At 43.0% G+C, this 25,011-nt stretch overlaps 2 protein-coding genes across 2 annotated transcripts in view; one reads left to right on the forward strand and one right to left on the reverse strand.

Annotated features, from left to right (window-relative positions):
• Nucleotides 1-25,011, reverse strand: part of GABRA5 (gamma-aminobutyric acid type A receptor subunit alpha5) — a 54,514-nt gene that overhangs the window by 23,389 nt on the left and 6,114 nt on the right. The window contains exons 2-5 of the mRNA XM_074858993.1: nt 22,856-22,977; nt 20,934-21,001; nt 20,600-20,820; nt 3,748-3,830 (exon numbers count right to left, since the gene is read on the reverse strand). Coding sequence (XP_074715094.1) covers nt 3,748-3,830; nt 20,600-20,820; nt 20,934-21,001; nt 22,856-22,977 — 494 coding nt within the window. The remainder of the gene's footprint in view (nt 1-3,747; nt 3,831-20,599; nt 20,821-20,933; nt 21,002-22,855; nt 22,978-25,011) is intronic.
• The window catches only part of GABRB3 (gamma-aminobutyric acid type A receptor subunit beta3), a 196,563-nt gene that overhangs the window by 16,528 nt on the left and 155,024 nt on the right, over nt 1-25,011 (forward strand). The gene's annotated exons all lie outside the window — the stretch shown is intronic.

Raw genomic sequence — 25,011 nt, forward strand, 5'->3', positions numbered from 1 at the left:
AACGCATGAGTAAAATGAGATTTAGGAGTTAAGTCAGTTGCCTGGGCAGAGGCCTTCATGGTCTAGTGCATTAGACATCTGTCTCTCCAACCAAAGAAGTTGAGTCTAATCCCTTTTCTGACATTGATTTGTTGTGTGACCTTACTGAAAGTCAATTAACGTCTCTGTTTCAGCTGCCCTAGAGATAATGATGCTTACCTACCCGGTGATACATGGGTGTTTGGAAATGGTACTAAATGATACTTTTAATGTACTCTTAAGGCCTATCGGTGGAAGAGGTGAAACATTAAAGCTTCTTAGCTTTAATATCCTTGTTGTCTTACCTAATTCCTCCTCCCCACACCAGAAATAGTTTGGGGGTAAGGAGGAATTTCTTACGCTAAGATGCTGCTAGCAAAACTGTGGCTGGCATCAGGAATTTTCATCAGATCCTGTTGACCAGAAAATTTATTGAGAGTACAGGTCAACACTAGAATTGCAACAGGAAGCTTATTTTAAACTTGGCCATGGAAGAAACCAGCATCCTTCCCATGCTAGCCTGAAGTAATGAACAGACTGCCACAGTCATCCCGAGCAAGCACCCCTGACTCAAAGGGCACAGAGCCTGTTTGCAGACACCCGAGAGCCTGCACTCATGCACCATCCCCAATTCCCTTGAGATTCCCTAAGCAAGATTTCTGCAGGGAAATTTCTACACGTAGCCTTATCTCTAGCAGGGATGCAAGTCCGGAGAGAGAGCACCCGGGTACATGCACCTCCTGGAGCAGACCCACCTGATCTTGCCATCTCTGAGCACTGGGGCATTGTATTTAAGAGGGGGACAACTAAAACCGGCTCTGTTCAGTTCATTAGAAGCCTACCTTGAACTTCTGTCCTCTCGGCAGCATAGCTTTTCATGACGTGCCATACCACATTAAGAAGCATTACTTCTGTAGTTGGCATTTGAACTGCCTGGCAGGCATCTAGGCTGGTGGTGTGCACATGTAACTTTATATCCATCTTCCCATATTCAACCTTGCTTTTAATTATTTTTGAAAAATATTCTGTTGCTACACACAATGCTGCTTAGGCCAGTAAAATATCCCCACAACTCTGATATAGCAAGAAACCAGTCAAACGGGACATAAGAAGTCAACATTTACCTTTATTTCCGTGAGTGAGATTAACATTCCTTCTCTTTAATACTGAAGGAAATGTCAGGGCTTTTTCCCTTTTGCTTGCTGAATTATACCAAGTGCGGTTAACGCTCATGCAGCCAGAAGAATAATAACCTGCTCCTGCCTCAGATGCGGCACCGATCACTTCTTGGCATCCTTTCTGCTGACAATTCACCCGTGCACCAGCTGCTTTGTTTTGCTGCCCTGCCCTCTCCACCCTCTGACCAGTGAGCACCCTCCCAGCTCTACTGATAATGTGTTTAACATTTACTTTGATGCTATTCCTTGAGGCTTTTCAAAATCCTTCTTGGAAAGAAGACCATTAAAAAGAAACCCTTTGGGGAAAGACAGGGAGAAAAGCTAAAGCAGAAAGGGCGCGTTCTTGTATGTAATACACCCCTGTAGGCTTTGTCTTGCTGCAAGCCTGAAGATGACTTAACGCAAATCCGTACTGCTGTAAATAGGGAATAAATACCGTATTCTCCTAAAATACATTTGGGCTAATTCAATAAACCCTGACTTATTAGCTGGTGCTTGTGCAAACATCTGCATATTAAATTCCAATAAATTACTAATGAGCTGTCAGATCAGTACTACAGATATTCCCGAGACTGAATGATTGTCTATAGCTTCTCCCTATATATTTACTTACTGCAGAGGCTCCTGGTGTGGACTAGCACAGGCTGAATGTCTCCATGTCTATACACTGTGCAAGAACTTAAATGTGACTTGTAGTAGCTTACAAAATATACTCTAGGATTGTAGCAAGAGGCACGAATTAAACCCGTATTCAGCCCTCGCATGCCTAAAATACAACTGTCCAGTGTTGATTTTTCCCAGGGTTAAAATTACCTGTGTGCTCATAGGTGATTAATATGTAACACAATTGGCACAAGCAGAGCATATAATTGCATTCAGACAGATTGCTGGGTATTCTTCAATGCTATTGAAGACTGTACTGCACTTGCATATTTGGGGTTTGGTGGGGGTTTTTTGTCTTACTATATGGAGACTTAGAACCTGTACCTTATTGCACCTGATCTACTAATGCACTGAAGCATCCATTTAACTTTAACTTTTAGCTTCAGATCTCTGCTGCATCAGTCTCTTTGTTTAAATATGTATCTTTTAGTTTTATATCGCATATTTTGCAAGATTTCATAAAACTACCCAACATCCCAGTTCTATGGTCTGCACTAGAGACCAACAGGTGTGACTTCAGCTTTATCTATCAATACAATAAAGAATATGTAATACCAGGAAGGACACCTTATTTTTCTCTTTTATCTTAATTCTTTCCAATGCCTTTTGATCAACCCTATATACAAATAATGACAGTTTCCTGTAGAGATGTTTTCCCATTTTTAAGTTTGGAATGAAATGGATAGTTTGCATATAATTTTTTAAGTTGAATGTAAAGGTGTACGGACCTTCAGAATTATATTGGCTTTGCTGTAAATTAATGGTGCTGAAGTGAATGGAGACACTTGAACCTGCAGTGACCTTGTAAAATACTGGTGGCTATTCAGATGAAAATGGCTTTATCTGGATTGGAAGAGGGAAGGGAAATCAGTTCATCTTAAATTTGGTAATTTGGTAATTGTTACTATAAGCAGTGTTTTTACTTCTTAGTATGATCACTAGAAAACAATGCATAGCCAGTATTAAACCAGGGCAGATACAGACGATAAAGGCAAAGCTTAATCTTGCTAGGATTAGTGACTCTAAATTGATATGACTAAAAAAACATTGAAAAATGCCAAAGTTAGGCAGCTTCAGGGACTAGCAAAATGCCTTGCCTGGTAATTTTCAAAAGTCTTTAGAGACAGTGATTGCACCTGGAACCTCTGATTTGATTACCAAAATAAAAAATGTCTACTGTAGTAGCCTCATCTGTACTTTAATTAAGAGCTTTGCATTTAAATATAACCATCTGATCTCCTGAGGTTATTTTTAAAGGTAGCTTCTGGCAAGGCAGCAGGGTGGTGGATTAGAGACTTGGAATTGAGGAAAAATCATCATTCAGCATACAGTTTAGAATAATGTGAGCATATATACAAATACATGTGTGTACAACATCATGTAACAAGATACAGGACTGGATTTATTAAAGCCAAATGGAAAGCTATTTCCTCTTTTAATATTCTAGATCTCTTTTAATAAATGTGATGTAGATATTGCACTGCGGTCTGATTCACGTAAATACCACAACAGCACATCAATCTGATCTGTCCAAGGAAAGCTGGTTTTCTACAAATGTAAAACCAAGTTATCAACTTTGCTGTCTGCATCTACCTCCTTCTAACAGTGGCTGTTACACTTGATGTGGATATTTAAGACATATTACCCATCAGCTCACCGTTTATCACAGAACATGCAAGCACGAGCTGAAAAGCAGCAGTGGCAGATAAAGGACACTCATGGAAAACAAGCAGCAGGGTAGCAGCATGGGTGGCAGATTGGGGGTGCTAATGAGCAGTGTTAAAAGGGGAGGGGGGGTGTGTGTGAACAATTCATACAAGACATGCCTGAATGTGAAAAGCCAGATAACAATGGATTTTCCCAGTTCTTATTTCTGAAGAGAACTTACAGCTTCCAAATTTTAATGGGCAAGCATGTGCATCCATGGGGAAATCTTCAAGCTGCATGGGACATTCAGCAGAGATGGTCAATCTGTGGGGGAGTAAAAAGAAAATACATCATTTTTTTTTTTGGTGCCTTCCCTTTAGGCCTCTCACCGCACATGAGTGCTGACACAAGCAAGCTTTTCCTGAAGGCTCCTCACTCCTGCTGAAATCACAGGAAACCCCTGTTGAACTGAATGTGAGATAAGCCAGGTGGACTACTGTGTGTGCGTGCTGTAGGGCCTTATCAAGTAACGCTGAGACACATGAAAAGATTTTATGTATGTAAGATGTTCCAGTAAGATCATTCTTTCTTATCAGTACATGAAGGAACTGCTGTGCTGGAGCTTCTGCCACGCACCTTATACTTACCTGCTTTCTGTACATACTGCAACTGGACTAGGAATTTGACCCCTGAGTATAGCACTGTTACAGACATAAAGAAGCATTGACTTTATATATAGATGTAACTATTTATATACTTATTTATAAAAGTATATAATATATTTATAACTATATATAAAGTCAATGACATATATATTACTTTATATAGCACTACAGTTAGTTTCTGTGGAAATCACATGGTATGGGGGCAGTCCATTTCAGTTCAACATACTGTGAATTACTTGGACACCTTGTCAGGAAAAAACAACGGGGTCATTTTCCCTAGTGTATTGCCTGGGGAAGCAATTCTATCCTGGACTGCCCTACCACTATGTGGAAATTCCTGAGCTACAGTGAACATAGGGGTAGGGAAAGAAAAATTCTTATAAAAAAACAGACATATCACACGGATGATCTGTACAATTGACAAATCAAGCTGAATACAAAGAAGCCTGATGTAAATTTCTGAGCAGAGCAATATCAGTTATATTGATACCAAATATATCAAGAGAACCAAAGCTTACTTTTCTAAGTGCACACAGCACAGCACAATGTGAATCTGGTTTGATTATGCCATTTTCATATTTGCATAATACAGATGGTTTGCTCGGGATAGTGAGGATGCAAATCTCATTTTACATTATGAATATCCTTATGGCTTTCTCATTTTATGCTGCTATTCTGCCTCAGAGGCAACAGACCAGAGACACCCAAAGCCTCATAGACTGCCCGATGCTGGGGTGATGCAGGGCTCTGCTGGAGGTTCCTTACCAAACTGCTGCCTGGGGGGCAAAAATCTGCAAAGAAAACCATAACACCATACTTCCACAATGCAAAAGTACCCTTTTCTACCACAAAAGCTGCACGTAGCCATACTCCCCAGCTATATATACTCACTGCTTCATATGAGCACACCAAAGTGAGTATTCTTGCTACAAGAACTATCCAAAGGGATTGTAAAGGGTAACAATCTGTCCATGTACAGATGGCACAGCGTTCAGCCAGTCCAATTCAATACAACACAATGATGCATTGCTGGGGCACTCCAGCTATATGGACAATAAATTGGGGGAAACAGTTCCACTTGCTGCCAATGCACAGAAATTCTGCAGCTTTACCAATATCTGGAAATGGCAAAATAAGCACAGAGAAATGCAATAGTATCGTTGGCTGGAGATCATACCGTGAGGACAAGCTGGGAAACAGGGAGGGGAAAAGGCAAACTGCAAACAGTAAGAGAAAATGTAAAGATGATACACCATATAAAGCAAAAGAAAAAAACATCCAGTTCAGAACAGAGATAATGTATCATCTGGTAAGAACAGCCAGGGAGTCTACAATATAGAAAAGAAATTACTAAGGTCTGAGGTACCTGCCCTTAGGCAAAACTCTTCTTGGACTTTATTTTTGTAAAAGGAATTGTAAAATCACTAAAATACGGAGTTGTCTGCAGTGGAGACTGCCCTTGGGCACCAAAGTCAGTAAAACCAGTCACTGAGAGCACTACATGGATGAATTTAACAAGCTGGTTCTAGTGGTGACCTGCCCAGAACTTGCATCCTTTTCATAAAAATCACTCTGATGGGTACCTGAAAGCAAGGCTGCCATCCCTCCAATGCATTGTTATATTTCCGTACTAAGTATTGAAAATTTAATTTTCTTGATAAATTCAGAGACCTTGCTCCGAGTGCCACAAGAAAGCTGGTTTGTTTTATTGCAATCCATCACCTGTCTCTTTGTCTACCAACAGTTCAAGTATGTTGTTTCAAAGGCTGCAGCTTGACAACATTTTAATTCACATACTTGTCATCTGCAGACAACGAAGGAGGGGATCCCTATATCCATCTTACCAAGGCAGCAGCTGTGGAATCAGAAAGTGAAGGAAGATTTGATGCAGAATTATGAATAAGACCTTCTGTTTCATCTGATTGTCCTATGAATTGTATCCTGCTGCATGTATCTCTGGCAATAATCCTTGTGTGTAATGAGGAAGACTGCAGACATTCCTCAACTGTAAATGTGGAAGAGAAGTGAAGATGAGGTGCACAGAGACTGTGACCTAGTAGAATTTCATTAAGTCCCTCCAGAAATTATTTTTGCCTGTCTTAAACGAAAGGGTAGCACATAAGGCTGGGAGGGCACCTGGCTGCCACTACCTGTCTCAGAAGCCGTGAAGACACTGGTGGTGCCCCCTCTGAACTTCTCATCCAGCAAAAGGCAGCATATCCCTTAGAAGGAAGGTGCATGGTGCAGTCTTCTGGGTCTAGCCCAGGGGTAGGGAGAACCAAGCTTCGCAGCTGCAAATGTGCTTGGGTACAGCCTTTCCTTTCATTAACATGAATTCGTTGGATGAAGAACTTCCTTTTGCTTGTTTTCAATGATATTTTCATGCTTCTTTCCTTTTCCTGTGCCTCTATCCTAGGGCCACTCTTAGTCTGGCCATCTTGAACAAACAAACTAGCTATACCTATTTGTTACATGCTATTCTTCAAAAGTATGTAGTTGAGCCTCCTACGTAATTTTAAAATGCTCAGTGAACACTCTCCTAGCTACTTCTTACAAAGTGTGCATTACTCGAGGCTTGTGAAGCATCTTGTAATGGGCAACACAACAGAAAACTTGACTGTGGGTTCTGATACACCACATAAATGTCACCACCCTCAATTCTGCAGAGCACTCTGTGCCCAACAGGAGCTGTTTTTCATTACTGTGTGAGGACCTGAAAAAGAGAGTCACTAAATTGACTCCTGGTTCAAAGAGACTGGATTTTCTACTGCATACAGAAAAAAAAAAGGCAGCACAGCAGTCATCTCTTACACTCTGGGCCTGGAAGCATGGGTCACTGTGTACAGATTTGCTCCTAGGTGCAGAGTACAAACTATTTATTCGGATCATAGACCCAGGAGTCACAAAAAAGTTGGTATCTGGGTCTGCTCCTTCAAATATCACCTGGTGTAATATTTGCACACTTTGGCTTTTAACATTGTCTTAAAGCTTAGATACCCTTTGCATACCCTAGTTTACACAGCTGATTATACCAAAATTACTCCCAGTTTGCATTTATTGAAAGAAGAGAAAGGTGGCCTTGGCATGCATATATGAAACAGCCTTTGCCTAATCCTTTTAATATGATCACTCCAGAACGATCTTGCTGTGCTCACCACAACACAGTTATCTGAGCTAGAGACAGTCTCCAAACCAGGATTTTTTCTGTTCACAGCACAAGCACTGCTCAAACTACAGTTCTTTCCAACAGAAGCACTTAAAAGCTTCCCTCCTCCGTCATCATTCTGTCTTAATAAAAGCCCTATGGGATTAGTTTCACTCAAACAGATTTTTTGACAAGATTATAAGTGGATGTTAAAGGTCCTTTACAATGGCAGGACAAAAACTCTGATTTTATTGAAGTTAATGGTAAAATTCTCCCTGACTTCAATGGGGCCAGTGTTCACCCAAAAGATGTAAAAATACCTGGTTACAGCTGATGATTTATTATTAACAGAAAAATTTCACTTTCATAATGCTCCAAATACTTACACTGCTATCCAAACGTTAATCAACCAACAAAACGCTACAGCATACCTTAACTATCTGGAAAAAAAAAATTAAGTCTACAAATTATTTCACTTATCATCCATAATTGTACATGAAAGTTTCATCAAAGCTTCATTATGTATAGCCTTTACCTTAAGAACATAAAATGATTACTGATACTCTGTTCCAACAAAATATAGACACATAAATGAATACCTAGCTAAGAAAAGCACAATTCAAGCAGTAAACCTTCCTCACTCCAGAAAAGTCACCTTCAACCATTTCCACTGGAGAATTAAGTAAGATGATGCTTTCAGGAGGCTGTTGCTTTTTAACAGGGGGGAGAAGGAAGTGATAAGTCAAGGATGTAGTGAGGAAACAAATGCAGATGTTTGGGAGCCAGATATCTGCATCAGGTGTGCTTCAAGCAGAGCACAAGGCACTCTGTCCCCAAGAGCCTGGTTTAGGCACTGCAGGGACCTCCCCACTTCCCATGCTTTCCCTCAATGCAAGGAGCTGCTCCTGCTTATGGGAAAAGATATGGGAGACTGAGCAAAGCTATCACATCTCTGCTACCCTGGAAGTGCAGAAAACACTTTCTGGAGTATTATCTGCAGCTGCCAGGCAGGAGGTGAGGGCAGTCACCTGCCCAGGGCACCAACAGACAGCCACAGAAACTTGCTTCTTCTTATCAGCTACTAGCTTTAGTATGCAAACAAATTAAAACAGAGAGCTTTAGGAGGAGAGGGGAGCAGAAAGGCAGAGTGACCAGTGGCTTTTGGGAGAAGTTAGGATAAATGTTGAATAACAAGAGTTACTGATGAAGGGGACACAAGGAAACTTTTGTTAGCTCTGAGGTATTGTGGCCACAGAGATACAAAGTTCTTCTGCCTGCTTGCTCTAATCCCCAAACCAGCTCCATCTTCTTCGTTGTTTATTTCTGTGTACTGCCCTTGCCCCTGATTAAAGGGACCATTTTAATACTGTGCTTTGGCCCTACCTGTGCTGGCAACCAGTACCCATTGCAGGGCTCAGGCCAGAATGGGCACAGAAGAGCCAAAGTGCCCGTCCCAGCACAAGGCCAGCCATCATCATTTTCCATAAAAAAGGCAAAATGTTTGCTTGAAACTCATCTTGAACCTATCTCAACATCTCCACAACATGCCAAAAAAGAGTTAAGTGGATCCAGCCTTACCCAAACCATACCCCATTCCAAGGGACTGGCTGCCTCCCTGCAAAGGGAGACTTCAGGGTCGGGTCAGACCCTTCTCAGGAGTCAACTCCAGGAGGAGCCTTCCTGGGTACCTCCTCCGACAGGACCTCAGCAGAACAATTTGAGCCCTTGCGTCATCTCCAGTATGCACTCTCGCACACTCATGTGGCTAAGAGAAAAATGGAGAACTGCTAGCTTGGGTTGGTTTTTTTTCAAACTGTGAACACATTGTTACGTTTGTGATCATTTAGCCTCATCTCAGGACACAACTCTTTACCCAGTCTCCCACTGTGATGTCTTGGGAACACTTCTATAACCAAACTGTTATTTCTTTCAAAGGGTTTTAAAGCAAGACTTGTTTCAGGCCCCAGAACAGTAAGTGTGTAGTCCAGGGAACTGATGTCTCCCTGTGTTCCTTAAGGAAATGTAACATATGCTTATAAAAGCATATATATATATACACACAAACACACACATACACATACGTATATATGTGTAAAGACCTTTCTTGGTTCTGAAGCACTTCCCATACAGTCCTAACAAACCCCGTTGATGGTGGTGATAGTGGGTTACCTAACATGGCACAGAAGTGTTAGGATGTGAATACACAATCAGTCATGCTATCGACAGCTTTAAGAGTCACTCTGAAACCCACCCCTGGCTGGGTGACTGCAGCCTGACTCAGGGGGAGAGAAGTGATTATTCTCAGCAACTCAAACACTGCCTTGCTCGTGAATCTCCATCACTGTGTTGGATAAGAGGCCAAAACACAGACTAAGAACCTTGTTCTGCAGCTCTACGTGGGATGTGGAAGCAGCTCACCACTGCATCTTATTTATAATGCCAGTTGTACACTCATTTCCTTGGAACCCACCATACAAAGTGAACACAGAACAGAAATTAAAGCTAGGAGCTGGTGTGAGGTGGTCTGCAGAAATTTCTATTTTAGCCCATTTTTCCTTCATAACCACTCTGCCAAGTATACTGTCCTTTCCCAACCTTCCTATGATGCTGAGATGTGTTATCTTTATATGACACTGAAATGTGCTTTGAAAATGCCACAGGGAAGGGACTATGGAAGACTAAGAGCTCCAGCTACTGACGTTTTTGTGAGCTGTAAATACATAATTCAGATGCATAGTGTACTTGACAGCAAAACTCTCATTTTAAGCAAACCAAATCCTTAGCATAGCTTATGCTGAAGTGAGAAAATAAGACTTTAATTGCCTAGATTAACTGTGCTGAAGACTAGGTTATCCTGAGACGATCCAAGGTGGACAAGACTGATCTCAAAAGCTGTGCCACTGTATGAATGACATACCTTGGCATACCCAGAGCACACTCTTAGACAGGGGCAGGAGGGATGTTCAGCTCCTAGACACAGGAAGAACATAGAAAGGCAGTGAAATAACCAATAGGACACTTAAATTATCTGATCTTTGAAAGGGATTTGGGGGGTTATAGAAAGAATCACATTTCCAGCTCCTGGTAAAAGTTTATAAAAGAGGTAATACCTTTCATTCTATGGTATTTCTCTAATGTGCATAAAACCAATGGATGGAGCACTGAGTTTATGCTTATCCATCCTAGCCATGCACAGTGTCTGATGATGTCCATAAGCAAGGTAAAATTTGCTGGAAGAAGCTCTGTTTTTTATCGACTAACTGGTGCAGTAAAAAATTCAAGCTTTTTGGCAGTCAACTCCTTCTTTAGGTTCTCTGCCTACAAACCTTACTTTCCTAAAGAAACTTTAGACCAATATGGCTATGCAGCTATGAATGCTATAGCACAACATCACACCAATCTACTTGATAGTTTCACTTAAAAACCTCTCCAAGCTTTCTCTCCTTGCCAGTCCCTTACCTATGATGAACTCTCCTTGACACTCTATGAGGAAGGCCTTCAAATCTCTCCCCTGCAGTACCTTCTATTTTTACTGAATTCTTGAATTAAAACCCAAAAATCTAGCTAGTACTAGCAATGCTGAGAAGCTGATGCAGTTGTTGATGCAGGTAAAGTGGGAAACAACATCTCAACCAGCCCACACTTCATTATGCCATGCCATGCATTTCCCCGAATCTGAACATGCTACACGTTTTCACTGTGATCTCCTCATCAGCATCGTCCTTTGGTGGCACGTTCAACTACGTGCTAACTGCAATAAATACAATTGTTCTTAAAGTGCTGTGTAAGACTGAACTATGAGCTTCTCTTTGGCTCTCAAGAGAGGCCAGTCCCAGCTACTGGCAGAACCAGCCAGTGACAGCAATGCCCAGTGCCACCTGACCATACAGGGTGTCATGTGACCCTTGCTTTCAGGGGGAGAAAACCCAAGTACACGAGATAGAAGGGAGCACAGAAAGCTCCCGCAGGCACCCTAGGCGATGGAGGCTCAGGACTGTAATGGACATGGCACAGTGCACCCGTCCTCCAATTCTGATACCACCTGTTAAACGATTTGATCAGTGCAGGTTTTCTGACCAGCCAAAGGGCTTTTTGTTTCTCCATTTCTGCCTGTTAGTATGGCACATGTTTCACCTTGGATGAGGGCTGCCTGACTACACAGCCATCGTATTCCTTCCTCCCAGTCCACACAACCTTTATATTTGTATGGACAGGCACAAAACTGCATGCAGTATTTTCTACAGATAAAAATGAGCTGGATTTAGAAAGTAATAAGGGGCAGGGAGGTTGGATGGGCAGTACCAGCCCATTTGGGCTCTCTCACATCCAGACTGGGATGCACAAACACGGGAGGGTAGACAGGAGGGATTATGACCTGGCAGCTCTAAATACAGAGCTGAATTCCTTGGTTATTTTCCACAGTTCAGATGAACAATCTAGAGTTCCAAAACATCGCACCACAGTTTCCTTTCAACCACTCACACTTAACACCAGCCTCTTCTTACTCTCCTCACATTTCTTTTCACCTCCCAGGTCACCTCTCGTCAAGATGTCCTGCCTTTTGTGTAATTTCAATGCTCCTCCACACCTCTGTGTGAAAGGGGCACGCACCAAGCGATTTGATGACATGCTCTTTCAGAGGGAAACATGCACGTACCTATTTGTATGTACCCCTACCGGTACACAGAGGATCTTGTTTACCCAGCCAAGCGGACATAATTACCTGATTTTTTTGCCTTGCTTTTGAAATGCTACATGCTCCTGATCAAGAGCCGTGAAGTGCCAGGTAAAGGGGCAGGCTGTGGGTGCTCGCTGCTTCAGAGAAAGAGCCCTCTGATCCCTCAGCTGTTTCATACCATAAAGAGTCATTAAACAGGACTCAACTTACCATCTGTTTGCTATTTATACCACCACCAGCGCCAGCATCTGCTACAGTGTAAGCACCTGTTTGCTATAGTGCAACCTGAGGGACGGAAGGGCTGAATCTCCTAGTGACATTTGACTGTCCCCATGCTAAACCATGTTCAACAATGTACTTGGCTCCTTCTCTCCACCCAGATCTCCCCAGGATGAAGATGCAGTTATGCAGCTGGATGGGAGCTCCCTGTTCCTATCAAGATCCATGGGGTACTATTTCCCTCAGGGCATGCACTCCTCTGCCCTTGCATTCAAACAGGGGCAGCAGAGCTGTGCCTACACTTCAGTGACAGGTCAGGTCGGTAACACCTTCAGAAGAGACAGAAAAGCAAAAGTAGGTAGAACAGGTGAGATACATATTCTACCACTCGACCGAGCAAACACAGAGATAGTGGTTTGAGTTTAATCGATGTTGAAATCAATGTGCATAACCAATGTTTTTAAGATGCACAGTTAATGGCAAAACCATAGCAGGTATTTATTATTTTGACTAAGGAGGTTTTGCTAATTTTCCTTATCTTTTAGCTGAATCTGAAAGTGAATGCAAAGGAAAGTCCAGTCTTGCTTGCAGAAATTCTTCCTAGGTTTTTATACTAGATGTAGTGCATATAATGGACACAACCTCAGGATTTTAGCTAGAGCCTAGTGAAAAAGACTCGCTTCATCATTTAGAGCAACCAGATAGAAATAACAGTTTGGAATCTTTTGAGTGATATAAACATGACTGTAAGACACAAATTTGTGTATGTCATTTCAGGAAATTTTAATTTAACAGTAGAAACCAGGATAAATCAGGCTGAACATCAATATAAGATGAGCTAACATAGTAAGATCTCTTAGAAAGTAACTAAGGTCTCCAAAGACAATGTCTTAAGACTTCTGCAGAACAAAGTAGACAACAGACTAGAAACAGGCACTGCCAGTGGACTACTCATTAAATGACAAGCCAAGTGCAATTTTTCATCTGCACCATCACACCAAGATGTTTTCTGTAGAAAGGCTGAAGAATCCAAGTAGAAAGGAATGGAATGCGACACTGAAAACTATTCCTACCATGCCCACTGCACAACTTTACTCAGCTGTATATATTGGTATTTTGATTTGATGAAGCCTTCAGAGAAGGGCAAATTACCAAGAATTTCCTAGAGGGTAGCTGTAGTATAACACGATCCATGATTAATTTCTCACCCCACCATAATATGTTCATCTGACGAGACATTTCTGAAGCATCTTAGACCAGGCCCTTCCTGTTTTCTTTTCTGAAGTAGCTTGGAGCTGCTCTCCAGTCTCCTTAAGCTCTTTATTCCTCACACACATGCTTTTACTTTCTGACTACTTCAGATATCTATATCCCAACCTCCAGTACCTTCTAGTTATTCCTGAGCGACCATCATCAATAACAAGTATCCTGCTCTCCAGAACACTTATACCCCCTTTTCTTGCAAATCTCTATCTTACCTAAGCCCTCAAATGCATCTTCCTGACCCTTCACTCTTGACTCAGCCAGAGGTACCTGGCACCCACCAGCAGCTACAGGGCCTCTGGCACACCTCACTAGACACCCCTTTCCTCACCAGTGTTCTATGGACTCTTCCCTTCATCTAAACACATAAAGTCAGGATTGCAGTTTATTGGGGTTTCTTGAGTTCCTCCTAAGGTGCACTATTTCCCTCCTACACCCACCTAGACAAAAGTGGAGGACTGAACCCAATTTAAGTGCACTCATCTGTGCTACGCTTGCACAACCTTGGGCTTTATGTTGGATGGAGAGGAAACTGTGCAAGTCCTCCACAACACAGCTACATGACCAGCTGCTGGCCAGAACATCCCACAGCTTCAGGCAGCTGGCACACTACCCATATCCAGGCTTACCTGAGTATGGGGCTGGGAAACACCAACGGAAGTAAGTAAGTAGGATGGGACTTACGTGACTAAACACAGACATCAGTAGTAACAGCAGTTACCCTATGCTGCTTTATCTGCCACTTTGAAAAAAACAGGAACCCCCTAAAGTGTGAGTGGAGGGAAATAAGCATCTTTCATACTACAGTAGACATCTGAAACAATGAAGAAACCTAACTCCTTAAGAAAGTCTCTCCCCTGCACTGGGAGGAATTGTGAGCCAAGAGGCTCAGCTGCAGCCATCAACGTTACAGATGAGTAAAATTAGCTGAGGTGAATCCCACCCATCCTGCCTGGTGCACTCCACCACGGTGTATTTTAGATTACTCATTGACAGTCTGATGTTTCAGCACAAACGTAAATGTACTTCAGGGGATGGTATTTCCGATTAGACAGATGAAGATTTTAATTTCAGTCTAAGTGAAATGACTAGGGAGTTCCCTGTAATGTTATCCTCCCCTGGTAATAAAAAAGATAGTGTAGCCATAACAATTCTTCAGCATCTACCAGGTACTTCCAAAGCCCCCAGCTGCAGAAGCTGGGACCCGTCTGCAGATATGGGCAAAGACAGAGTCACCAACACAGCTGTGCTTTCCTGGAGGTACTTGGAGAGCACCCATCTGGGCACTGCTTCCCTCCAGTTTCTGTTCAGACATCCTGTCGCCTCCTTGCACACCCGCGGCATCAGGTTGGCCCTCCTGGTTCATCCTTCTAAAGCAGGGGGGAGCACAAGGGAATCTGGTAGAAATTGTGCCAGCTAACCCCAAGGGAAAATTGGGCCTGCCTCTGTGCTCAGCACAGACCTGAAACTAAAGTTGGACCTTTTCTAACCCCTCAAAGTCCAGGCAAGCATCTCCCTCATCCAAGGATGGGCTGGTTCTGGCTTGGGTTTTGTCTTTTAATCAATTCTGCCCTTGCTGTGCAAGTTCCCGTCTCTGTGATGGAGATCTCTGCAGGGTGCTGCCCACTTTTAGTATCAGCAGAATAGGCTATTGTCATGCACTCTACATAGGGACTATATTTGGGCAGGTCATAATCGCCCTTTTTGAATGTATTACACCACAGTCTCCTCTGATACCTTTCTCTCTCTGTGGGTAACTCCAGCCATGGATTTTTCAAAACAACAAATCTCAGTTCCTTGAAGGACAACTTTTGAGACATGGGGCAATGTGCAATCAAAGCAGAGATATGGGAACCAACAGGCGTGGTGTTAAAACAAGAATACTGCTGCTATCCTCAGGGAAGGGCCCTTCACTTCATATATCCCTATTTTCTCTCACTCTGTCAAAATCTGAATTGATGAAAAGCAGCTGAGAGTCCTTGCCACCATGGCAGTTTTTCATCACTCTGCAAGATTCAGACCAACGTGATTTTTTTTTTTTTTTCCAGCTTCAGGCAGTTTGAAGCTTGAGTAGGAAAGAAAGGCAGCAACTCTAACATGAGGAAAGGAAATGCGTATTTGTATGGCTTGATAGCTCCTAATTAGTTTTGTAATATTTATACAATGCCCAAAAGCATTGGCAGATCCCTTTCTGTAAATATAAATGGATGCATAAATGAACTCTTCCCTTTGAAATGAGAACAACATATTCAAATTGAACAGAAATGTTCCCATCTAGACAGCTGATTGAAAACTAAGGGTTCATTTTAAAGTGTAGATTTGTTGGCTGCTCCTTGCTCAGGGCTATGTGAGCAAACCTGCATCTGGGAAAGGCTGCCTTCTGGTAAAGTCAGCACTTGAGAACCCACACATTTCTCATAGAATAATTTTTATAGAATCATAGAATGGGTTGGGTTGGAAGAGACCTTAAAGACCATCTAGTTCCAACCCCCCTGCCATGGGCAGGGACACCTTCCACTAGACCAGGTTGCTCAAAGCCCCATCCAACCTGGCCTTGAACACTGCCAGGGTGGGGGCAGCCACAACTTCTCTGGGAAACCTGTTCCAGTGTCTCACCACCCTCACAGTAAAGAATTTCTTCTTTACATCTAATCTAAATCTACCCTCTTTCAGCTTAAAGCATTACCCCTTGTCCTAATTTTCCATTAAAAAACCCAAGCAAACAAATCCTGCCTTTCCCAATGAAAGTCTTAAAAGCAGCACCGTATCTTCCAGTCAGCTGGTTTTATAATCAATAGCTCTACAGCATAAAATGGTTAGCTTGCTAATCAAGTGCTTCATAGAAGAGCAGACTTTGTGCTAACATGCATCCAGGACGTGTACACTTGCACATACAATTTTAATGCTCAGTGCTAATGTAAGAAACCGTATTTTCAGCCTAGATAAGCCTGTGTATTTGCTACAGAACAGTAAGCAGTGTGGTTATGCTGCCATCAAGTGGGTAGTCATCCTACACATGGCTGAATTTTAAATATCTTCCAGGAGCAGTAAAGATAACTGTATTTCAGGGCTGTACTAAAATTTTTGGAGTTTCTTAACACCATACTAACACATGTCTGCAGTCTCCAGCTGATAAATTATGCATTTGCAGAATAATGGGACAGATTTAACTGTAAACACTCTCAGGATCTCTGCCAACCTTCAGTTGCCATAATAACATGGGAAAAATCTGTTTGTACAATGTTCAGATATATGACCATGTCATATTTAAAATTCCAAATTATACCAGATGCCTGGCAGTCCTAGTGGTAGCAAAAGGGGTTTGGGTTCCTTTCAAAATGACAGTGAGAGTGGGTTTCTAAGGAGCCTAGCCCTTGCGATGACACAGATTTTTCAGTATCTACAAGCTGATAGACAAACATGAAAAAATGCCTATGAGCTGCTGACGAAAAGCTATTTATGGTCCAAAAGTTTAGCTCTAGTGAGCATGCTCTACCTCATACAGTTTCTAGCTTCTTCACAGCTTTTTTTCTACAGTGAAGTTTTTCAAAGCTTCTGTCTCTATAGCAAATTCCCACTGAGTGAAAAAATGCAGCTCACTGAGACATGTTGGTTCTCCTCTTAGCCTGAAAAGGTTGCTTAAATTACTGTCCCCATTCCTCAGAATATAGTTTCATGGAATAAATTAATTTTATGCTTTTTACATTTATTTCTCAGATAAGATAAACTAAATATCTTTTAAGTTTTTAAAGAACCAATTTTTTTTCCTCCATTCACAAAGCTATTTTCTATACAGATTAGTGAAAGATGAAGCATACTTCCTAGTGCTTTTTTACCACAGTGCTCTTACTAAAACAAAAATATCATTTAAAAGTGGATATACGGACAATACTCCCCTCTAGGGGCAGAAACACAATTTGCAACATTCAATTCAGCAGCGTATCATTTATAAACCACGTTAGCAAAATAAAACAAATAGGGCCTACCAAATCAAGGACAACCAGAGTTATTACGTTGTTCCCTGCAGAGAACGCTGCTGTCTATGAAATCTGTCTAAAGAGCATGCTGTGTTCCTATATTCATGCAGAAGGGTTTCAATATTACATGTATATAGAAGCCCATTTACCAGATTTCCCTAGCAACATATATACCATCAATTTCTGACCTATCATCAAATGCAATACGCAAAGAATACATTTTTCTTTATAAGTAAACACGTGTATCATGAAAACGTATGTACTGACAAGTGCTAAAGCAGGAAGTTTGCTCAGCTGATCAAACTCGGTATATTTGGAAGTCAAATAAGATGGAAGGTCAGCATTGACTTGGCTGCTTTCCTCCGCTTCATTCAGGCAGCCAGATGCGAGGTTGCAAAAGCAATTCAGGCATCTCTGTCAATGACAGAGGGTCCAATCCTCTCCTCATGGTTTACTCCTACGTACAGTCTGGGAAGCTTGCAATTCCTCCTTGGAAACAAGGGGAATGCAGAGCTAACAGAGGGTTGTCTCCACATCCCCAGATCCTGAGAACTGAGTAAGCCTGAAGGGAACTACAGGAGATGGGGCTCAAACCCCAGCTAAGACCCAGCACCTTCAACCAGTGTACCACTGCCAAGACAAGCAGCTCTCCCCTCAAAAAGCCCAATGCTGCCTCTCTTCTCACGAGAAGCCATGCTAGGTAGCGCTGCTGAGCTGGTACCTTCATGGGGACATGCAGAGGCAGCTGAAGGGGCTGGCTACATGTCACAGCCACCTCTGCACAGGTTGGGATGGGATACTCAAGCCACCTCGTGGCAGAGCATCACTCACACTGCTGAAACACCCATCACGAAAACGTGCACAGCTCCATGCACGTTTCAAAAGCAGTCTTCTGACTTGTGTTTAAACAGAATAGCATAGACATTCTTTTATTTTTAAAGTTATTACTTGCAATAGTGGAAGGCAAACTATTTTAAAAGCTTTGCACTCCATTTCTTATCACATACACCATGGTTAGTGGGAATTTATTTCCACACACACGCACACCCACACACAAAACTCTACCAGGAAAAAAAAAAAAAAGTTATGTTGAATGTTTTTTAGGTTACAAAAGCATTCTGTGTCTTTCTGTAGCCTACAAAAACATCAATCCCAAAGAGCTTTCCCCCATGAAAACCAGAGGAAAACGGACTGAGTGGGATGAGAAAGTCCGTGTCAAACCCAAATTTTCTCCAGCTGCATGTGCTGAGCAGGGGACTGTCTTTTCCTCAATATACCTATAGCCTGTGGCACCTGATGTGACAACGCTCTGCCATGGTCACAGGAGAGGCACCTCCATAGAGTAACTCAGATTCAGCGTTGAGCACACCCAGGTCTGGCTCACCCAGGTCTTGCTCTGCTACCTCAGGTGGCTCAGCTCATTGCCTCATGACTCGGTGCTTCGCTGCATTTCTTTAACACTGCAAAATCCAGTGCTTGCACAGAAATAGCATGCCAGTTGCGAATCCACCACATGACATAAAGTTTTGCTCCAGGCTGACTGCAAGCCTGATCTGGACTTTACTTGCACAAGTAATTTACACAGATAATTGGGAATTGCCTCTGCAGCAGTCTCTGGAGTGGTACCAGTGTAGCCCTAGCAGCAGTGAGACTGGTTTTAAGGCCGGCATTAAAAATATTTTTGTGAAAATAACTTTCTCTGATAGTTATTCTGACTTTTATTCATTTAAGCATGTATGTGCATCTTCACATTGTCTCAGTTCATTTTTGCAGAGATCATTAACTTGGAGCTAGCATAACAGCAATACACATAATAGAAAACGAGGGGGGTTTTCCCTTCTTTTAAACATGACCTTACCGCTAATGCAGTTACAACTGTGATGGTCTAAAGCTGCAAGGACTTACGTAAGGATACCTTACTTCTCCAAAATCGCTTTTCGTTTAATAAGAAGAGGTTTAAGGCTAGGCACAAAATAAATAAATAAACAAAACAGGTTGAAAACACCTGAAATAAAATCTGGGAAGCTCTGGGTGCCTGCATATGAAATTGCAATCCCCTTGAGCCCCAACAAGTCTTAATCACTGGTCCCCAGGAGCAAGCTCGGGGCTTGCCCTCCCAACATGCGGCACTGGGTGGCTGTCAGCTCTGCCCCACGGAGTCGGCCCTGCAGGAGGACAGGGCGCTGGTGGGAGCTCAGCTCCCCACTTCCTTCGTTGGGGGCTGCCTGCTGAAAAGCCGGGCATCTCAGCACCGAACTTCAGGCTCCCGAACACTTTGCTGGGTCTAAGGCACCCCTCCACGCTCGCATGTGAAAAGCTCAGAATAACACTTTGTTGCTCGGTAGGTTTTTCCTGACATCTCTTTTTCAAGTGTTGTCCATATGACTACGCTGTTGAAAATAGATGGCAGTCTTAATTACTACAGGCTAATTACCTTTAATGAGCAAATTACCATACATTGATGTGGGATTTGGCCTGAGAAGAATTTCAGACAATCCTCTAACATCACCAATATTATATCTTAGATATAAGTTATGTAATGATGAAGCTCGACAGTATCCTCTAATCAGATTGAGGAGCACAACCCTGAAGATCTGAGACACCAGTTTGCTTCTCTGCCAATATAATGTGCCAGCTTTGTTTTCAGGAAAGTACTTGCTAAAGCAGCTTCACAGTGCTGCTAGCTTATTTCATTTATCCCTATGATGATTTGCCTTTTAGCACTATTAGTGAAATCAAAAAAAGTAGTAATAAAAGCTCCAAGGGTTCAAGATGTACTGCCCCAGAACAAGATCTCAGTTTCTGGCCTTGGAGACAGTTCTGCAATCAGCACTGCAGCTGCGAATACAAACGGTAAGAGAGAACAGATCTTCATAAAAAATCTGGACTGAATCATCGAATCTGTTGAGAATATGCCTTCCATTTAATCAAAGGAAATATTTAAGTACTAGCAGTATTCAGAAGCTACAAATTAATTGGTACTTGTAGGCAGAGATTGTGTTTTCCATTTTTCTTGATATTCACATAAATATGTATGAAAGATTGGTTGCCCGGCTCTACTAGGAGTCAGGGAAGTGACGCTCCCCACAAGTATTTGTAGAGGTAGCTGGGAATCAGCATCAGAAGAAATCGATCCCGGTTATTACCTCATGGTATACAGCAGAGTGCCGTCATCCTCCAGGCGCAGAAGTTTGTTTGGGGTTGTCATGTTGTGAGCAATAGACTTCTTGCCATTGTGGAAAAAAGTGTCCGGGGTCCAAATTTTGCTGGCAAGCAGGTTGTTAAGAGGGAGGCGTTGCATAGGTCCTTTGAAACGCAGCCTTTCGTCTTTCCAGCTTTGTCGGAAAAAAACGTCAATGGTGTATTCCTGGCACAAAGAAACAGTCGAGGTATTGCAGGATCTGAATAGAAGCGATGGTTCCAAAAATGACTTTAGCAATGTAAATACAATGGAGTTGGCAGCCACGTGCTCAAACTTACCATTTCTGTGTCTGACACAGGACCAAAACTGGTAACATAGATGTCTGTTTTCACCTGAGTTATTCTCTCTGTAATAAATACAGGCCTTGCATTAGTAATTACTTTAAGATGCAGATATGTGCTTGTGATGCATTTCGCTATTAACAATTTATGAATTACTCAAAAATCCCCAAAAGCTTGAAATTCAGATGTTTGATAAGGAATTTCATCCCTGATCAAATGCAGTTGTTGACCTTTGGGAGCCTAGTCTCTTCTGATAATCAGTGGAAAGAAACAGGCCCTTCAAGGCTGCAATTCCTCTGACCAACAGGTTTTGATCATAGATCACAGAATCACAGAATGGTTTGGATTAGAAGGGACCTTAAAGATCATCTAGTTCCAACCCCCCTGCCATGGGCAGGGACACCTTCTACTAGATCCAGTTGCTCAAAGCCCCGTCCAACCTGGCCTTGAACACTTCCAGGCAGGGGGCATCCACAACCTCTCTGGGCAACCTGTTCCAGTGTGTCACCACCCTCACAGTAAAGAATTTCTTCTTTATATCTAATCTAAATCTACCCTCTTTCAGTTCAAAATTGTAACCTGTCATCCTATCCCTACACTCCTTGACAACGAATTCTTCCCTGTCTTTCCCGTCGGCCCCCTTTAAGTACTGGAAGGCCGCTACAAGGTCTCCCTGGAGCCTTCTCTTCTCTAGGCTGAACAACCCCAACTCTCTCAGTCTGACCTCATCAGGGAGGTGTTCCGGCCCCCTGATTATCTTCATGGCCTTCCCCTGGACCTGCTCTAGCAGGTCCCTGCCCTTCTTATATTGGGGGCCCCAGACCTGGACGCAGTACTCCAGGTGGGGTCTCACCAGAGTGGAGTAGAGGGGGAAAATGACCTCCCTCGACCTGCTGGACACATTGCTTTTGATGCAGCCCAGGATGCAGTTGGCTTTCTGGGCTGTGAGCACACACTGCTGGCTCATATTCAATGCCTACTATATGATGTGATGAGGTATATCTTGGAAGGACCTATTCCCCTCTGCTGGCTTGGGTGATCTGCCCAATTTCAGACTTTTATATTAAAGATGTCCAAAGTTAGGTGAAATTAATTCTACCTTCAAGATTCTAAGTCCTTCTGGCATCTTTTCAAATCCAGGACTACTTTAATTTAAGGGCAGGAATTTCAGAAGTTTGTTACATAAGATAGGAGCATCAAGCCCTATTTTCAAGCATCTCTGTAAAGTGAGAGGAGAAGGAGAGAAAGGGATGAAAGCAATGTGTTGGTCTCACAAGAGGAAGGGGTGGGGGTAGCCAGATTAAAAAAGGGCCAGGAAGAAACATAACAGATGGTTTACACATGGGTAGAAGATGAGAGAAATCTGGGGGATAGAGAGCTGAAGGAGGTCTCAACAAGGTTAGGATGGCAAGCAACCATTCACATGTTATCGTTTTAAAATAGCTGCTGTAGAGGTTATCAAAATGACATATCAATACAGATTTGCTGTAGCTGTCTAAAAATGGATGTTTTGGGGATCTGTTTTTAACAGAGATTTTTGTCACCGGCATAATTTTATATGTGCTGACCGGTGAGAGAACCTTGCAGCAACCTGCTAGCACCCTGTCTCGCTCACCTTAGGGAGTACCAGAAAGAAAAGAAACCCAAACTGTATTCAATTACAGAAAAAATGCATCACACATGCTCTCCTAATCCAACCTCAGATGACCTCAGTGACTGAAAAAGGACAACTTTCAGTGACCTTTGTATTGTGTTCCATTTGCCAGAAGACAAATCTACTTTCTGGGCTTCATTTAGCTAATGAAACACAACTCTCTCCTCAAGGCCCATACCAACAGCAGGTACCCATTTGCAGGAGCATCATGTAGATGATGGTCCCGCATAGCAGGGGACCAGCCACAGAGAACGCATTATCGTACCTCCCAGTCCCGGGCGCAGTCGGTTGTCGTAGCCGTCCAGCAGACCATCCAAGATCCTGGTGAATATAGTGATGTTATCATTGGCGTCCTCTCTTCCCGATGCCGTTGGCGTTTGCGAGAAGCTATTTTATGCAAATGAAAAGAAACAAGTCAAAAGCCGTGCTGGCCTCAAGGGGCTTCAGTCTCAAGGGAACTTTGCGACAGAGCCTCCGAGCCTCTGCCCTCTCCTGCCAGTCCAGCTGAGCACCACAGGGAGCTACAGTGATTTCATCACTGCTATAAACAATCATAAATAGCTCTCCCTGGAGGAGGAGGACCCAAGGAAGGTCCCATGCCATGGAGATACAGCCCGGGGGTGCTGGATCAGGGGACACCTGAGCCCACTGATCCTCTTGCTATAATGCACAGGGACATCCCAGTCCCTCGCACTGCCCTGCCCCCCCTCAGCCCCACCACTTCCCCAGTGCTGGCATGTCTATGTTCCCTGGAAGGAGCAAGGTCAGCTCATTGGGCCAGCAAAAGCTGTTACTGGTTTTTCCCCGGGTTAGCTCTCCTGTCTTTGGGAACTGCATCAGCTGGTAGGGGAGCTACACCAGCAGCACAGGTTTGCCTGAGGCCACTCCTTCAAGTCTGCCTGAAGGTACTCTTTAATCCTTACATGCCAAACAGCTTCTGATCTCCACAGTTTATGTAATTTATTGTCAGGACAAAGGATGAACTCTAACCTTATTTGAGGATAATGAACTCCCATTGCATTCAAAAATCCCACCCCAGATCACTGGGGTATCTGAAAAAAAACACTGCTGTACAGAAAACACAGTTCTTCATTCCTCCTCTCTCTTTTGCATAAATTAGTCTTCCCTTAGAGTATGCAAATAACAGTAATGTGTAGTGGGCCTCATTCCATATCTTTTGGGCCAGATTTGTTTTTATTCTGAACTCTTTTTTTATTTCATCATTTTATCCATGGCTTAGACCTAGGAAGCTGCTCAGAGCTCACAGCACAACTATAACTTGCATTTTGAAGTCCATCTGATTTTCATTTAAAGATGCTTAGGAGAATCCCCTGCCTACTAATGCCTTTGCTTACCTAGAGGACAGACACTTAAGTTTAGCCACAAGCATGCTTCAACTGCAGCAAGCAATGAGCTTCTCTTAAGGCAGCAAGTTTGCTCACACTCAGTGCTGATTCAAGTTTCAGTCTCTGCTGAAACTGCCAACAAATGCTCCACCTGCGACAGGGCACATCGCCCCACTAGGAACAGTGTCCTGCCTCATGCACCCTGCCAGCAGACAGGAATCGCTTACACTCCAACAACCTGAACTCAGCGTGAGCCAGTCACCCAGGGATAAAAAAATTTCAAAATCCATGTTCATTTACTACCAGCCCCCAGGGAAATAACTCAGTAAATAAATAGAGAACTTCAAAGCATCCCTCTGAACATCTTGCCTTGCAGAATGCATGTTACATATGCGTTAGGCTTACCTAACGGAACAGAATTTATACAAAGAAAGACAAGGAACCTCAGCCTGGTTTTACCTGAACAAGGTTTACACTAACGGGACCTCACTGACACCCATGTAACGGGTCTGGAAGTTTTAGTGACGTGAGACCTCAGGACAAGCTGCTGGTGGCCCCATAGCCCCTCACAGACATGGGGACCCCCACTCCTGTGCCTGTTTCCTTTACAGCTTGTGTGCTTCTGCTGGAAAATGAAAGGATTGCAAAGCCTCTCAGGAAAGGGGAGTGAGGCCAGGCAGTGGGAGCAGTGGTCTGATTCCCAGGAATGCCCAAGCACACACAAATGCCTGGCTGAGGAGGCTCCTCACGGCCCGAGTGCCATCGGCACTGCTGCAACCCCCAACAATCTCAATACTGGGGAGCCTAAGGCCACCAAGGATCTCCCCTTTGCTGCAGGCAGAGACAGAGACACAAATCTTGCCTATTTTTCAGGCCATCCCATCTCTCTGTGGTCAAAAGATCAAATCAGTTCTGTTTTCTATGCTGTGACCACAACCTCTAGTGAGTAACTGAGTCAGACAACATCGCGGACATGTTTGACTATAATGAAAGACAAATTAATCCAGCAGATGCAAACTTGTTACAGAAACATTAGACATCCTTGCATGCTGGACCATTCAAGACAGAGGACTGT

Source organism: Strix uralensis, chromosome 2, assembly GCF_047716275.1.
Source record: "Strix uralensis isolate ZFMK-TIS-50842 chromosome 2, bStrUra1, whole genome shotgun sequence".
NCBI classification, from domain to species: Eukaryota; Metazoa; Chordata; class Aves; order Strigiformes; family Strigidae; genus Strix; species Strix uralensis.